This window comes from Tachypleus tridentatus, chromosome 2, assembly GCF_004210375.1.
Source record: "Tachypleus tridentatus isolate NWPU-2018 chromosome 2, ASM421037v1, whole genome shotgun sequence".
Lineage (NCBI taxonomy): Eukaryota > Metazoa > Arthropoda > Merostomata > Xiphosura > Limulidae > Tachypleus > Tachypleus tridentatus.
Genome location: NC_134826.1, coordinates 123,549,532 through 123,567,930, shown reverse-complemented (window position 1 = coordinate 123,567,930; position 18,399 = coordinate 123,549,532). Strand labels below are relative to the sequence as shown.

Below are 18,399 nucleotides of genomic sequence, written 5' to 3'. Positions count from 1 at the left end.
GATATTACTGAATGTTTCAAGTAGAATGTTCACATTAATGACTTATATAATTCTTAATAAGCTTTAAATCTATGAAATACCTCTTAAGACAGTGATAAGACTCATTACATACACGTAAACTCAGTTCTCAGGGCTTAAGTTTATGGTCTTTCCAAAAGTTATTTGTCTATTAATTGGGAGTAGTATGAAATTCCTTTATATACAACTGAAACTGTTTTTTTATACTCTTGTGAGAGTGCTGCTGCAGTTTTGTGTAAGTTAATACAAGTCGATATATCAAAATATCTTTATCCCTTTTTAGTTCAGAGGAGATGAAAACTTTCGCTCACTTTTTGTTATATCCCATTGTACGGGTTAAATGTTCCAGGTTCTCTATAGGACAAGCACTTATACGTATTTTAAGAGAGTTTGTTTAGGGCAAAACTACACAATGGGTTATCTGCTTTTCGTGTGCACTATGAATCAAATTCTGAGTTATAACATTGTAAATCAAGAATATCATTGTCGTTTTCTAAAGACGAGAGCAAAAATGGGTCACCTCAATATTTTATGTTTGAAATATTTTTGTGTTTGATTAATTAATCCACAGCTCTTACAGCAGATTACTACTAAGAAATGTTTTATTTTTTCTTTCAGTATATGGAAACCGACAATTCATCTACTTATGAAATTCTGTCCTCTCTCTTTGAATCTTCAAACTGAATTGCGTTATTTTTGTTAGAGTGCAATTCCCAAATTCGTATAAAATGATGTGGTTTATCTTATTTTTCAAGACTGTTTGCTTGGCGTATTCTTTTGTAGAAAATGTAATTACGGGTTACGAAATTGTATAACCAGTTTCGCGAGATCTATTCTACAGTAGTTAAAATTTATTTGAGTTGTAAATATAGTTCGCTAGAACAATTTATAGTTATTCGCGTCCTAAAAAAAACAACAGAATTTTCCAGTAAAGATAATAAAATCATGCAGAAACTAAGAATATTGATAATTTGGTAGATATTACACAAGTAACTATATTTTTGTCAGCTTTAGTAAACAGGTCATACTTCGTCTTTAAACTATTCGTGGAATCGACTGATAAAAAAGTAAAAACAAAAGTGACAAGGGAAATTTCTAGATGTTTTCCCACTAACTGGAGAAAATTATATGTGTTGTATTTGATTAAACTAAAACATTTACAAATTTTAATTTTTATTACGTATATTCAAAGTTCAAACTACGTTACTATCTATGTCATGGCTGTGAATATGAGCCCAAAGTTAAGGAAACTTTCTTTAACGTGAATATTACGACTTGATGAGTAGAACTGTCTTCATAAATATAAACTACCTGCTTTAAACGTCTTTTTTCATTCTGCAGTAAAAATATTCACTCAAGAACGAAAACTTGCGAAGGTCACGTGATCACGAGATGAATAATGTTTAAAACTCTTAAATGCATGAAAGAAATGCTCATAACTTCATGGTTTAAACTCATTCTACCAAGACTTAAAATGTATAATATCATAATTTAAAATGAAACAAAACTGGTATATTTTTTAGTTCTGAAGGTTGAGCTGTATTAGTCAAATTTTGTTCATATGCTAAATACTTTAAGTGTGCCAAAAAATCTCGATTTATTAGCCCATTAGTCCCTTAATCCATTTATATAAAATCATTTTACATTTTAATAAGATGTGACATAGTTGGAGACATTTATTTCTTATGAAATAGTCCTTTGTACAACAAATACTATCTTTGTCACTCTTACATCACACGAAAATAATTAACTGTTTCTATTATATGAGTTCCGTGCAACTTATTTCCTTCCACATTATTGAATGGATTAACTGCTTCCCTTGTGCATATGTTCTGAATAACATCAGTCAGTTTAATAACTTCCACGTTTGTCAAAACTAGTTACCGCTTTTCTCAAATGTGTGTGCTGTATAACGTATCACATTAGTTACTTAGGCCTACGTACGTAAAATGGATTATTTTCTCTCTAGATGTGTGTTTTGTGTAAATTATCAAGTTAGTCACTTCCAGTTACGTGAAAATGATTAAGTGTTGCTCTTATGTGTACACGTTCTGAACAAATTATATAATGATTCAGCCACTTTTAACAAATTTAATGAAATGGATTAACTGTTTTTCTTCGCTGTGTACAGATTCGTTGCAAATTAGATAATAGCCTAGTCACTCTGACGTTATTTGTAATAAAAAGTATTAAGTGCTTCTCTTAGAACCAAATTTTGATAAAATGTATCATTGACGTTGAGTTTCGCACCTGTACAATGTAATATTAATAAGAAAACTATTCACTTCAGAATCGAAAAATAGATAAAAGTAAGACACAACTTACTCCATTACAATTGCAGTTCTACTAGGTGAACTGAATATCATCTACTGCGTGATATTTAAACTTCTGTCCATCACATTGAATACACACACACACACATATATGTTTATAAACTACAAAATTTTGAGGGTTGAACTAAATACGAAAATAAGGAACACATCGATATGAACCGTAATGTTTCAACTCTTACATACATATTAAATGCACCACTACAAAATAAAGAGTTCAAAGCATAGGCCTAAACTTAGCGCAAACATTATATTTGAAATATGTCGAGTCTTGTCAATTTAATGTTCCGAGTGCGGTGCGTAATGAAACTCACTACGGGTAAGAAAGCAACGGTTATAATTATTTATTATACTCGAATACAAACTGTCTAGCAACCGAAATCGTCGTAAATATAGTGCAACTTTGATTTTGTACAACCATTGTTATTTAATACCGAATTATAATGGCACAATTCCAATAAAACAAAACATTCTCATCACTTAATTGTTTTTTATGATAGTTGATTTTGAGCAATTATTTTTTTAAAAAATGCCAGTTACTATTATATACAATAATATAAAATAATATAAAAGTTACTATAGAATCTATAAATCTCACATGACAACTTTAATCATAGATTATTGATTAAGACACGTTTTTATTTGGTGTTAAGTATAAATAGATAAAATTATAATTACGTAAAAACATTCGAAACTGAGTACTTAGTACCTAAATAAATGAAAGACAGTGATGCAGCATGCATGCAAATAAATGTTGTCGTTGTTAGGGGAAAAGAAAGATGACATCATGACAAGAATTCTGACTACTTCTTCTGCATCTGTATCATTTATCAAAGTCAGCCATCTCCAAACACTGTCATAATGTGTGCAGCATGGTGTAAAGCAGGCAAATAGACCAAATATATCTATTTTTACAACTGGGAACAAAATAGAACAGAAATATCTGGATATGTATATTACAGCCAGATTAACCCTCAAATTAGCGGTGGACTTTTTAGACATACGTTTGTACACTATATATTCATTATATTGTCTGTGGATTCATGACATTATTGGTTACGCATTCCCTAAAATCATATGAGCCCCGCAAAAAGATTAAACAAAAGTAACGTTAATATTGCAATAACTCCCATTAATTAGTGCCAAAGTTTCCCAAATATTTTACAAAAAAAATAAGTTATTTCACCCAGTTTTTCTTCAATTCTTCACAACTATTCTGTGCTTTAAAAGAAAGAAATTACTCAGTATGGTGCAATACATGGGCCCCACAGGTAGTGGACAATACATAAAGAGGTTGTAATTTGAAGATTACTTCATATTAAAATGCTTCATGTTAAATTTAAAGGGCACTTAAAACTACGCCTACTTTACTCCATACTACAACATTTGTTATATCGTGAAACTCCAGGCTCCCAAGCTTTGGAGCATGCGTGATACTAAAGCGCGATTCCATACCTTCGAAAATCACGGACCAGGTACTCACCGTGATTTGGATAGCTGTTAGAGTTGTCTGTGATTGGGTGCTGCTTACGGGTCTCATCATCTTCACAACTGGTACCAAGAGTGGATGGTAGTACAACCATCGATGTAGTGGGCCGTCGACCAACGAATGACGATTCCATCCAAATGACCTGTTGGTCATTGCTCATTTTAGGTTCTTTGTCTCTTGGGGTTAACTTAGATGTTATTTTATCGTTGATGTCTATCGTCAATTGGTTTTCAGAATTCTTAGGAACATGTGGATATCGATCTTTACTAATGTTATTTTTATGTATTACTTCTTCAAATCCACGGATTCCTAGAAATGACTTTTTACTAAAATCTTCAGCCACTCCAAAAGAGCTGTCACTTCTTTCTGACCTCGCACAATCTGACGTGTTCCTGTTAGGGCTCCTTGATGCAGAATGTTTCCCGATCATTGAATATTGAGAATGGGTTGATTTTTTAGAAGGATTTGTAGTTGTGTTAGAACTACTCTGGAAGGTAGAGTAGAGTTTATCAACATGTGAAATTATAGATTCTGTATCTGCCTCATTATCAGAGCAGCTTTCAAACTTACAATAATCCTGTGGAGAAGCATATTTGCGAGGTCTGTGAACAGTCAAATTCCCTTGCAGATCACTTGGGCAAACAGAATTCCATCTTCTCTGCATATCGCTGGAGTAGAGATGAGAGGAAGACGAAAATTCAACTGGACTGTCTCTGTCATTATTTAAAGGACTATTATCGTGCTTCACAGCCAGGTCACGGTCACTGTGACTTGCTGAAGCAAAGATGGTATCACTACTTGATGGGTTCATCATGGTTGCCCTCCATCCTAAGTAGGGCTTCTTGATAGAACGATATCCTGTCCAAGTGCTGTGTGGAGGAGCACTGTAGGTTGAAAGGCGTGAACTGCTCCATCTGGACAAAGGATAATGTTCTTGAGTAGAAACTGATCCTAAAGTAGTCACAGCCAGACTTTCTCTGGACGACTTCAGCGATTCAACATATCGCCAGTCTGGAAGAGTCACCCTTTTAGGAATTACTACATTTCTGCCAAGCATGCTACTGGACGTTAAACTGGTAGAAGATGGAGTCCTGGAATTCAATCTCTGCCATGTGGGGCGTCGCCCCTCCCCACGTCTAAGAATAAAACCTTCCTTGGCGGTCCCTTTGCACCAATCAGGTAGATTAAGTTTCCTTAGTGATCGCTCTATAATTAGCTCATGTTCAGACCTGGTTTTTGAAGAGTATAAGGTGTTTTCGGGAGGTAAGATAGCCTGACGATTCTCTTCATCCAACAAATAATCCATACTTCGTGCACGTGAAGCGTCTAATATCGTGGAATGGTGCTGAGCTAGGCTATCTTCCGGCAAGATTGCCATGCTTCGTGTACGAGAAAGTAAACTATCCTGTTGTGGGAAGTTGTTCATATTATCAATATTCGTTTCCAACACCTCATGTGACTCTAAAGTGTCCACGTTTGTCTCAAGGTATCCCAAACTTTTGCTTCTCTCTCGTACAGAAGCTTCCCGACTAGCTGTTTTCACACATGAAGGCCAAACGATGTCCTCATTACATATTTGGTAGGACTTCACTTGAAAAGAGGTTCTGCCATATTCTTCGTTCTCCCGTCTTCCACCGTTATATAGGCCATTATCAGTCCTTCGGAAACTTTTTACAGCAGCTTCTACCGAAGCAGCCAAGTCAGGGGTACTAAGTAAAAGCTTTGTTCTTTCTGCGTGTATCCCACGCCGGAAACTCTCTAGTCTTTCTAGAGCGCCAACTTTTTCTTTATCGAACTGATATGTTTCTGAATTTTTCACTTCATTAAAAAACTGTTTTCTAGCATTAAGTATCCGGCTCTTGACTCCTCTGTGTAGTTGAGCTGACGCAAAACTTCTTTCTTGGGTACCTGCGAGGTTTTTGTTATCCTCGGTTTCTTTAACAGATACTTTTGTAGGACTGGGATCTCGTTCGAGTGTGTCCTCCAGTGACATCACATTGTTATTAACTGAAATGCTTAACTTTGATGACTGATAAGACTCAATTGGAGAAAGAGTATTAAAACCACCTGGCTCCGATATTTTTGTATTTTTGGCCTCTTCTACTCCTGAAACAGTCAAGTTAATTTCGCCTGTTTTGGTTTTATAAACATTAGTCGAATGAGTAACACTTCCATGTTCATTATCACAACTCACTTCTCCTCTTTGATTAATTAACTCGTTACTATTTGCATTTGAAGCTATGTAACTAGATGTTCCTTTATTATTATATTTGTTGTCCGATAATACCATGTTGTCAACGTCATATTCTGACGTTATTCCTTGCGCGGATCCGACATTTTGAATGCTGTCGCTGTTAGGATAAACTGGCCCGTCAATCAGTTTAAACAGTGAATTATCCCGAGAGGTGGCTATGGCTAAGGAATCTGACTCGGCTCTTGCAGGAATTTGTGAAACTTCTCTTTCGTTCAATGAAATTACTTCTGAACATGAGGTTTGTGACTCCTTTCTATTCGGAGCGGAAAAAATACGATATTTCTGTGGCGTTAACGCTTTCGCACTTGGTTTTTGCAGAACGGTGGACTTCTGTAACTTTACCTTATTCACTATGCCGTTAGCTTCAACTTCTCTACGTGACTGTTTAAGTGCACACGACACCTGGCACTCGTTCGGCAGAACTTTCTTAGCCTCGAACCTAGCAGCTTTCTCTTTTACACTTTCGATGCTGTTACATTGTCGTCTCAGACGGCTGAGTTTTTCGCCCGGAGGTACAATAAATCCTTTAGATTTTGTCTGCTGTTCCAGATAACTCTGAATTCTCTCGCTTACCGGCTTGGACAATAAAGCGGAGATTGGAGCTGAATCAAGACGCTGGGTAGCATTGCCGAACTGTCGAAGATCTGGAGAACTGCGTGTCCTGCGACGTCGGACTAACTTGCCTTCATCTAATGTTAGTTCCCGCCGGAATACAGAACTTTCAGACTGGTAGTTGTCAGATTCTTTACCTGGCATGAAAGTTGCCGATAAATCAACTGTAGAAATATTAGGGGTTGACCTTCCCATTCCTGTCTTTGTATTGTGTGCGTTATTTGCTTTAGGCTTAGCTGTGGCCGTATAGTAGGTGGCATAATCAAATGTGATACAAGGATTAACAATATCCTCCTTGGTGTTACAATGTGTCGATAGAAAATTTTGCTTCTTTTCTAATGTATTCAAGGTAGTAGGAAATAAAGTTTTAGACGCTATTAATGAATAATTTTTAGAATGAATCTTAGTTTTCATTACACCCTGGGAACTTTTATCGTTTGCTAAGGTTATGATGTCATTGTCCGAACTATTATTGAGTTCATAATTTTCCTTTAATGGTTGTTTTGCTTCTGAAGTGAAATTGAAATATTTCCCGGTCATGATTTTAACGTCATTTGTTTCTGGTTTCTTCAAATCATGTTGCTGTATTTCATTGTCAACAGGATTACACAGATTGGTGTGTTGTGAAAAACTATTGTTATAGCATATGTCATTGATAGGTATCACTGCACTCTTTTTAATGTCTTTTTGACCAAATATATCTTGATAAGTTTGGCATTCCATCTTTTCATCTTTTATTTCTATTTGCTGGTTTATGTTATGATGCTTATCTTCTGTAAAATTGTCTGTTTTGTGAGATGAAATACTGTGTTTACTTAACTGTTTATTTTCGTTTTTATTTTCATTGAAAATTGCATCAGAGCTATAAATTATATCCAAAGAGCTGACAGGAACAACATATTCTCTCAAATTTTGTCTAAAAAGCCTTACGGGCTCTTCTTGCTCAGGTACTGCTGCCGAACCTTCAGGAGATTGACGTTCGCCAAGTATTATTGTCGATGTACACTCTTGTTTTTCATAATGCGGAAGGATATTATTATATAAATTATCAACAGATGGAGCCACCGTAACATCAAATTTTGGTTTAGTGTTTATTCTTTCACTTATTTTATCAGTAGGCAGAAATAAAGATGATTTAAAATTTCCAACTGTATTCGTGCTGTGTAAATTATTTTCGTTCCTGCAGTTGAAAGATCCATCAAAGTTCGTCGTAGTTTGACAATTATGCGCAGGAAAGAAAAATTGTTCAGATGTCGTTTCCTGCGAAGATAAGTTACACATCCGGGCTTTTCGTTTATTGTCTCTCTCCAGAAGCTTCTGTATGCGTTTTTTTCTGTTACTTAAACTAAAGGTTTGACCCCCTGTTATGCTGTCAGTTTTAGTAATTAAGTCGTGGTCCAAATTCACGTGGTCACCGATGAACATTTTTGCATAGGAGCAATATTTGTCACAATATTTCTCGGTATGCTTGGAATCGTTTTTCAACGTCAATTTCATATTCGATGACTCTAGACCTTCTTCCCGGAACGCATTTTGAGTATTCATGATATCTGAACTAGAACCTGGTTTTTCTTTATTTTCTGAAGAACCGTCTTCTTCTTTACAACGAAACTCAGAATAACGTTCTACCATAGTATGGTCAACAATTACTTGATCATCAGAGACTGTATGAAGGTTTTCAGTCAACATACAGCTTTCGTCTTCTTTCAAATAGATAGTTTTATTCTCATCTTTAGTATCAATTTTCTTATTTTCTTCACATTTTATTTCATTTAATACACTTAATACGCTTACTCCTGGTGCTATATTTAAATAATCGGGTTTTTCTAGTCTATTCTCTGTTGCGTTAATAGATTCCAAAGTTAAACGGATCGGAGAATGTGCTTGTTCGTACAGGTCAACATTATTAGAATGGAGCTCTATTACAGATGATGGCGCATCTTGTTCAACGTTTCCTTTCTGTCTAGTCGTGCCCATTCTATTGGACAGGTAAACAGTTACTGGCGCATGTTCTTCGGTGTCGGTCAATAAGACATGGTTGGTACTGTTTGATCTATCGTCATGACAACTATTTTTCTGAAGTATTTCACCACTTAGCTCTCTCTGCATTAAACCTAAAGTCTCCTTACTGTTTTTGCAACAATTACTGGATATTAATTCACCAGTCTTCACGATTTTTTGTGGCCAAAAAGTGTTTGTCTCATATTTCTCGAAGTTTTTATTTTGTTTAACTTCTGTTGACAGACAATGCTCATTTTTATGTACTTTTTGGTGATTTTTGGTCATACAAATCGATACGTTGCTCTGATATAAGTCGTCACGTGTGTTACGATTTTCTGCTCTTCCACTAGCAGAAAGTGTCACATACTTCCGGTTTTTTTTACATCCGACGTCCTCTGTTTGAAAGTCGTCTGTATCACCTGTCTCCCGATCAGGTATGATTTTCTTATAGTCGTGTTTCATAGGAACATACTTAGTTCCGATTTCTTCAATGAATTTTAAAGTACAGGTAAAACTTTGTGCATCTACTAAGTTTGAAAGGTACTGTGCTTCTTGGTTTGTAGTATTTTGGTCATAATTTTTAGTTCGATCTGTCTCTAAAAGAATTTGTCTGCAAAAATCACTTTGTTTGCTGACCTGATCTGATTGATTTGATACCGGATCCATGTCGCTAGTGTGGTTGTTGTCACATATCGGTAGGGCTAATGTCCTTACCCCGAGGTCGTTGTTCCCAAACTCAGTCAGCCGTGGGTTGTATTCTTTTGCTACGTTGTGGTCGTGAAGTGTTGACCCTTTAGACGAGTAATCTTCATCATGTCTTGACGAAAAACCTTTGTTTGGTGTTTTTCCACGATTATCTTCCCATGTTACTCCTTCCTCAGCGTGGTCGCTTTCTGAAAAGGTCGATTTCTCGGACCCTAGGCACGTTTCTATCTCTGGGCAAAGTTCGCCGTTCGTCCGCGATAAAATGGAACTATAATTATGCGCCAAAACGTTTTCATCAAAATCGTTCAAGTACAGGCTAGTTTTCATTTGAGTAGATCTAATTACATTACTAGGATTATCTCCATAATCACCCCTTTCAGGTAGACGTTTCACACTATCTCTATATGGTGGGAACTTGTCGCTTCTCGTGAACATATTTCCCTCATATTTTTCGTTAAACGCATTTAAATTAGAAGATGATGAGCTGCTAGAAGACTGGGTTTGGTTATTTGGTGAATTTTCGGACGACGTTTCTGTGGGTTGTAATGAAATTACGTTATTCTGACGCAATGTCATTTCACTTTTTGATACACATGGCAAGTGCGTATGTTTACCGTGTATTGTGGAGGTATTTGGTAGAATAGGTAGGTTGATGAAATCTCTTCTTTCCTCCCCTTCTGTAGAGAAATGTTCCAGGTCCCAGCCATATGTTGTTTGCCGCTGCCAACTGTTAAAAGATTCCACCTTGCACCTGCTGTAGTTGTCTGATAATGAAAGAACATTAGGGATGGGTGTGTCGATTCCATCATGATAACTATCAGTTGTTTTGTCAGTATCCAATTCGAACCAGTCGCCATCTTTATCTTCGACATTAAGTAATTGACCAGTTTCAGAAACATCCACAGTTTGTGTAGGAAACTTAAGCACTTTCGTCGAAGACTTATTACTAGCTTCTTGTTTTATTAACCGGGTAGAACGTTGCACTTTATCCACACGACACTCAGATACATCTCCACGCGTATCTACTTCATTTCGTGTCGTACAGTCGTTACCTTCAATACTTAATTTATCTTTATAATCAGACACATTCGCTTGAGAACTGCTTGCTTCATTTACCCTCAGTTCGTCAGGATCGTGAATCTCACGACTATACTCAAAACCTTCTCCAAATGTACGTGTATCACTGGTTTCAAACGCAGTCACTTGAGAACTGCTTGCTTCATTTACTCTCAACTCATCAGGATCGTGAATCCCACTGCTATACTCGAAATCCTCTTCAACACTATGTGTATCACTGGTTTGAAACACAGTCACTGATTTTGCTTCCAGAACAGGACTTGCAGAAATCTCCTGTTTCCGTCGTCCACCGAGAGACACCTCCACCACAGTAACACAATCGTCACCAGACCCCGTACTCTGACTCTCCCATGACCTCCATTCAAAGGAACCTCCATCACTTAGACTGTGTAAGTCTTCCAAGTTCTCCTCCTCTATGGTATCCAGACATCTTGAGATTCCATAGTCGAAGTCCGGCAAGCAGGGCACATCCGGGTTATTATTGTTAGCATACAACAGAATAAGATGGCGTTCTTCAGGTGTGAGGTCTTCTTCATCTTGTTTCCCTAATTCGACAGCTGAGTGAATAAACTCGTCATCACAATCTTCATGATGATGCCATGAAAATAACTTATCGTCGTATGTTGATTCACAGTAATAAGAATCGGACTGTCCATGTGCAGTCATAACGCGCAAAGAAACATCATGCCACTGTATAGTTCTACGAAGCTCATGTAATCCAAACCTAACAATGCACCAGGTAAAATACGACAAGAGCACCGACAGCAGTACCACTATACTTATTTGTTCTACGGGGAAGTCACTCATTGTTTCCCACATGACCGCAACCAATCGTGGAAGACTTTCGATGACGTCACCGTAACGAAAAGCGTATCTGTCTCTTACGCGAGCTAGTTCCAGGTGGATCTGTTGATTTTACGTCTCCCTCACCAGGCAACTTCCTGAACTATTTTCTCCCCATGTTCATTACGTGAAACGTGAGATATTCTTTGTTTCGGTAAAGTTGAGCCTTTTTCTGTTAACTAAACATAAGTCACTAGAGAAAAAAAAATCATAAAATAAAGTTGTTTAAGGCTAATACTAATCAAAATTACAAACACGATGTCATTAGTATTAAAGTTCTGCAATAACTGTATAGGCTTTTTCTTTCCTACGTCACATATTTCTACACTGGAAGAATTAAACGTTAGTTATCAATCAGAATAAGTTAAACAGTACAAGTAATATTACATTTTTCACCTTACATCGTACTTATTGTTAAACATTATTTATTCATTGGTGCAAATTAAATATAATACAAGTTTAAAAAATAGCAGTAAATGTTTTACTTTTCAACGTTACATAACACCACTCTGACATACCTAAACATTAATTACTGACCAGTAAAGAACAGCAGTAAAAAGTTTGCGCTTCTCTCTTGCCTACTGGTTGATTTTATTATTAATTATTACTAAAGTACAAATTACGACAGCAGCAATCTTGCCTAGCACTGATTTATTTAAGTATTACAATGTGTTATATAATGTAGCATTAAAAGTACCATCCCGCAACAGTAGGGTTTGGCATGTCTAAAAATGCTTATTACTGTCCACACCATACTTTCACCAATTCTATATGTGCTACACTGATGTATGAAAACTGGCCTGAATCTCATCACAGACTCCATTCGTTTGATTTCGGCTCATCATCTGGCTGTAGAACAAAGCATGATTTGTCTGTAAAAAGAATATTGTTCCACATGTCACGGGTCCATTGAATGTGTTTTTGCATTATTACAGGTGAGCAATTTTACATTTTTATATGAGTATAATGAATCTTATTGAGTATTTGACGCACAAGTAAATAATGCTTCTAACTACCTCTACATTCCAATGTTCCAGTTTCGTTTGCCTTTTATTCACTGTCAGTTAAATACCCTATAATTGTGGCAGCTAATAATCAACGGACAACAGTTTTCTTCTGTTTTGATTCATAATTTGCCTTATATGGGTGCCGTTGTTTCGGAAGTGAATCCACATATTTATAACGACATTTTGAGAAAACATTTTAGCAGTTCACGATATCCTACTGTAATTAGACAGTTGTAAGTAGCTAGTTTTCATCACTTCTATAACCATCCATGTGAATGTCTTTTGAGGATCTAGCCATAGGTTATAAACAATACAGAGCGTTTTCCACTATGTGTCTTATTTCTTAATGACAAGGGAAACAAGATTATAAGTCACTGTAGGTTGAATTATCAGCCATTTATAAAATTATAAGAAGTCACTGTAGGTTGAATTATCAGCCATTTATAAGATTGTAAGAGGTCACTGTAGGTTGAATTATCAGCCATTTATAAAATTATAAGAGGTCACTGTAGGTTGAATTATCAGCCATTTCAAATTGCATAAGTGATCATCAGATACCAGATTTAGGTAGCAATGAAGTGTGTGTGTGTGTGTGTGATGGTGGAAGGAAAAGTGGAAAAAATGGGATTAATTTATAAAAGTGGCTTTCCCTTGTCTTGGCTATGATTTGGAAATTTCGATTGACCTTTGTTTATTTTGTACGTTGTTTGGCTTATTTGTAATTGAAAAACTAAGCAACGGCCTCAAAGGTTTTCTATCATCAACAGTGTAGTACGAGATGATTATAAAGAAGGCCTAATATTTAGAATAATTGTGACGTAACACAGCGTGAAAGGACAACAGGGAATCTTTGGCCCATCTAGGCTGCTCTATTCACTAAATTAAAGTACCCCCCTAAAATAAAAACCTTAAAGCCAGCCTTTATCATTCAAATATTTATTAAGTTTTCCTTGAATTCCTTTAAATTGACTACATCCATAAAAGATTCTAAGACAACCTGTTACAGAGGTTAAACGCTCTGTTAGGAAATTAAAGATGACTTTTTCCATTCTAAAATTTATATTTGTGTATCATAATCTTACCAACTTCACCATTAAATACGAAATAAAATACTACATCAACACTATCAGTTCTCTTAAAAATCTTAAACATCTAAATCAAATCCCCTCTAACTCTAGCTTAGCCTATCCTTGTATGCTAATATTTTCCTTCTAGAAGCTCTCTTCTGAACTTATTCCAACAATTCAACGTTCTTTCTTAGCTAAGGATCCCAAGACTGAACACAATCCTTCAAACGTGGACTAAGCAATGATCTATGAAATAATATTATAACCTCTTTAGACTTGTATTCAATATTTTGCTAGATATCCTATTTCCCTTACCATTGGCAACAGCACACTGCTTGGATGGCGTTAGACTGGCCGAATATTACAACAAGATTACTTTCTTACATCATACTGTTAAGGTTATTCCTATCAAAACAATACTCATAATTCAAATTGTTGTGTCCCACATGAATTAACTAGTATTATTATAATTAAGCTTCTCAAATGCTTTCTAGAAACCCGATACTCCACATCCACACCAACACCCTCATCTACATGCGCAGTAGCATCTTCAAAGAATGTCAAAACATCCATTAGACAAGGTTTTACCCTGGTGAGACTATGAGATATTCTATAGTTCTTTACCAAAAGCCAGTGAATTATACAAGTTAGGCAACACAGCATGGTCACCAGATCTCATAAAATTATTTTTTTTTTTATGTCAGTAATGAATTAAATAGTTATTCTGTCAATAATCAAACATAAATAATCAGGCCTGGTATGGCCTGTTAGTTAGGGCACTCGATTCGTAACCCACGGTTCACAAATTCAAAACCCATCAATGAACTTGTTTGGCATTTCAGATGTGTAGTTGTTATAATGTTAGGGTAAATATCAAATTTCAGTGGTAAAAAAAGTAACCCAGATTTGTCGGTGTGTGATACTGACTAACTGCTTTCCTCGTAGTTTATCACTTCTGAATTATATATGGCTAGTGTAGATAACCCTCGATATTCAATCAAACGAACACAAACTCTCGAGACAGCCTGAAGTCTGGATGTAGTTCTAATAATACGTTCATGTACGCTGAAATCATTGTGAAAATAAGCAAATGATGTTCTATTTGTAATTTTCGTAACCTTTAAATTACACTGATGTCGAACTTGTTGGTAAGTTTTATTATTAAAATCCAGTTTAAATATGTAAAGTTGCTTTATTCATAGTTTGAATGAATATTACATATTTAAGTAGGCAAGTCTCACTGTTCATAATAAAAAAATAAGAGTTGTTTTTTCCTTTTTATAAATAATCAAGTGTTGTTACATTCGTAAGAATAAATCAAGTTGAATATACTTGTTAAAATCGAGTATTTTAATCTAGTAGGTGTCACTATATTTACTGATTAATAACAATTATTAAACATTTTAAAAATAGGTAGGTATCGCACATTTACAATAATATTTGTTATCATTTTCAGACAGGTAAAAGTGATGATATATTCACAGGTTAAAAATGAAAACGTTGATATATGTATACTGTATATTGCTCTATTTATGTTAATCTAATATATCCAAACAAACGTACGTTGTTTATATTGCACAAACGTTACATTTATGAAATGGCAATGAATATTTTTACCTATAAAATATGGCTGTAAATTTACTGTTATATTTTCGTCACTTCATCTTATATGCATAGATTGAAAGGTAAAAAGTTATAATACCTAACAGAAAGGTAAAAAAAGCTGTAATATCTGGTGAAAAGAAAAGTTGTAATACTTGATAGAATGGTTAAAAGTCATAATACCTGATGCAAAGGTAAAAATATGTAGTAACTGGGAGAAATGTAAAAAGTTGTAATACTTTCCCAACCAAACCAACAATACCACTTACTTTAATACTAGTTTGCCTTCACTTAAGTATCACCAGCTGAACCCGTAAAAAGACCAGAATAACTCGTTGGTCTGCTTGTGTGTCTATAACGGTTAACTTTGCTAGTCAAAGATCTATATGTAACTACACATAAAGTGCTGCACAGAATATATTAAAGCCTACCTTTATACCGTTGTTATCAAAAAATCAACAATCTTAGAACAAACAAGAGAAGGAGCGTACATAGAATGCTATACCAAATGGGCTTTATAATTCTTTAAAAAACACACGAGCGATCGTCACAGATCACGTGATGAAGAGTATCACTCGACCTGTTTCCAAGCAGATAAAACTGATAACTGTCTACTCTACTCACGCACTATTATCTTCTCTATTTTGGGCCTAAACTACATAGCAATATTTTTGTGAACATTTTATGGAATAATACACAACTAATGCAATGTGAAATAAGTTGTGATTAAAACAGCCTACACAAACAGACACATATATATATTGAAGTTTAGTTGATTAATTTTGTGGGAGTATATATGTGTGTGCAAACTGATTCTGTAAGATAATTTTCTACCCAGAATCCGTTTTCAAGTCACGTGTGCAGATACTTCATAAAACAAAAGAAGCAAACTAGGAATATGGAGATGAGTAACCTCCTTAAAGGTACCGTATATATACACCAGAAGGAATACGTTATCCTTGAATTGGTACTTTTATATTATAGAGTTTTTGTTTTCTTTTTCATCACGAATGTTAACTGTTCCGCGTAACTCCCAGGTATAAACAGTTTTCGACATTAGTCCAAGAAATCAGTACAATTCATAATTCTATAAAAGCAAAGCGCGAGCGATGCATCTGTCTGGTATTTTCCGTAATATTTCATGTAATAAAAGTTGATGTTACACATTACAATATGTCATTGATTATTTGAAAGTGGAATAAAAGCTCCCTAAGTTGTACGTCTGCAGACACAGAACTCTAGAAACCGGGTTTCGGTGCCCATGGTGAGTAGAGTACCTATAACTATTTGTGCAGTTTTAAACATACAAATTTCGAAATTATACATAAAGATGTTATTAATATTTGTTATATTGTAGCGGGTCTGGCATTGCCAGGTGATTAGGGCGCTCGAGGGTTCGAATTCTCGTCCCACCAAATATGCTCGCCCTTTCAGCCGTGGAAGCGTTGTAAAGTGGTAAAAGAGTAGCGGAAGAATCGGCGGTGGATGATGATGACTAGCTGCCTTCCCTTTAGTCTTTCACTGCAAAATTAGGAACGGCTAGTGCAGATAACCATCGTAGAGCTTTGCACGAAATTCAAAAACAAACAAACAATAGACTATAACGCTATCTAGTAGAAAGTATAGTTTTTTTTTTCGTAAAGTAGTAAAATATCAAAATCGTTGTGTATTAGCTAGTAAATCTGAATTAACCTTCAGAATTATACAGATATGAAATAATAAAGACTATGATATTTTTGGAAAAGAGTTTCTTTTGAAAACGGCAGCCGATTAAATGGTTGTTGAATTAAGTTGTGTGAGTTTGTCAATAAATAAAATTTGTCCTTAAGTCATATTATGAGTAAGTAGTGCTAAGAAATTTCTCATCAGAATAAGTATCTATTTCATACTTAATGTTACATAAATTCATGATATTCTTGAAATACGCAACTGCTGTTTCAAACAGAACGAACATCTAAACTGACAGTATAAACTTAGGGTATGTTTAAATTATAATAGTTTTCTATCTACCGGTGATTCTATATCCAAATAAAACCTGTACACCAACTTCTAAAATAAGACGTGTACAATGTCTAATGTGGTCTTTATAATATATATAATATATACCTACTGTAGGCAGATTAAGTTAATGACGCCACCTAGTGATGACAATAACGGAGTTAATATGGTCCACACTATAATAATTCGCTGAGAGCCTAAAAGTAAAATGCGATTCTATGCGATTACCGTTTATTCAACTCCCAGTAATATCGTACAAATATCACTTGAACAAACTGCTTTTCTCGTGAGGCTTTCAAAGTCTAACCCTTGATTATATCAAAATACTAGCAAGAAAATACCGTGTGGGGGCGTTACTTGATGTTAATAAGTACAAAGCTTCATAGAGAGCTATCTGATGCTGAGCCCACCACGGGTACCGAAACCTGGTTTTAAGCGTTATAAGGTTTCAGTCTTATCGCAGAGTATCAAAGAGAGGTGGGGGTGGACTGGGTTCTTTGTAATATATACAATATTTTGAAGAAAGCAACCACATACGTGACTTAGATTTGTAAATATTAAATTTTTAATAACTGGTAGGTTCTGTTAGGAATGAGCGTTCCCATGGCACTAACTTATGTTGTTTCATATCTTTACAGACTGTAATATTTTCAAGAAAATAAATAATTATTATTTTCTGACAAATTTCTCAACAAACTTTTAATTATTAATGCACATAAAAGAAGAATATTAAAATAAAATTAAAAAGAAAACAGAGTTATACAACATTTATCTGTGACAAGGCAAACAAAGTATATGAAAATGTAGAGGCATCAAAATATTAAAATTTTTAATTAACAGCTTGCTGTTTTTTATACAGTTTCTGTGAATCCTAAAGATATCAGTTATTGTTTTAATGCTCACCTCAGTGAAGTTACTATTTAAACTATAATCATATTTTATTAAATGACTTAAAAGGCCGAACAACTTATAGTGAAGCATCTAGTTTTACCAGAAAATACAAGTTAAGAAACAAATACTCTTATCATTAGTTAATTCTCTTCGAAACCGGATTGATTTCCAAAATACACATTTCTTTGATTTAAATGCCTTAATAACCAAACCGTAGCTGGCACGTGCTATATGATGAATAACTTCTAAGGAGCGTGGTTAATGTGCCGGACTGAAAACATCGTGGTCTAGGATTCAAAATATGCTTTCCAAAAAACGTTTCGCTCTTCTAGTTGTGCGTGCGGTATAAGAGTGAGTCAATTACAATATTCTGTTACCAATCGCCTCTTTAAGCAACGGGTATTACAGTCTGATTGTCATACCTTTGGTTCTCAGCTCAAAATTAGGGACAGCTATGTCTGAACCCAAGGGACCTTTTACCTGGCCATTTAGCCCACTGTGTGCA

At 35.3% G+C, this 18,399-nt stretch overlaps 1 protein-coding gene and 1 long non-coding RNA gene across 6 annotated transcripts in view; one reads left to right on the top strand and one right to left on the bottom strand.

Annotated features, from left to right (window-relative positions):
* Nucleotides 1-11,305, bottom strand: part of LOC143245003 (uncharacterized) — a 44,528-nt gene extending 33,223 nt beyond the window's left edge. For all 5 annotated transcript variants that reach the window (XR_013025423.1, XM_076490720.1, XM_076490722.1 and 2 more), the window contains exon 1: nucleotides 3,832-11,305. Coding sequence is in view for 4 of the 5 variants with exons in the window: in XM_076490720.1 (XP_076346835.1) it covers nucleotides 3,832-11,305 (7,474 nt within the window). In the remaining variant the exon portion in view is untranslated. The remainder of the gene's footprint in view (nucleotides 1-3,831) is intronic.
* A 212-nt stretch (nucleotides 11,306-11,517) lies between these two features.
* LOC143245004 (uncharacterized) lies at nucleotides 11,518-16,740 on the top strand. The gene is made up of 2 exons (XR_013025424.1): nucleotides 11,518-14,551; nucleotides 16,363-16,740. It is a non-coding gene; the product is annotated as an uncharacterized LOC143245004 (long non-coding RNA).
* Nucleotides 16,741-18,399: the final 1,659 nt, after the last annotated feature.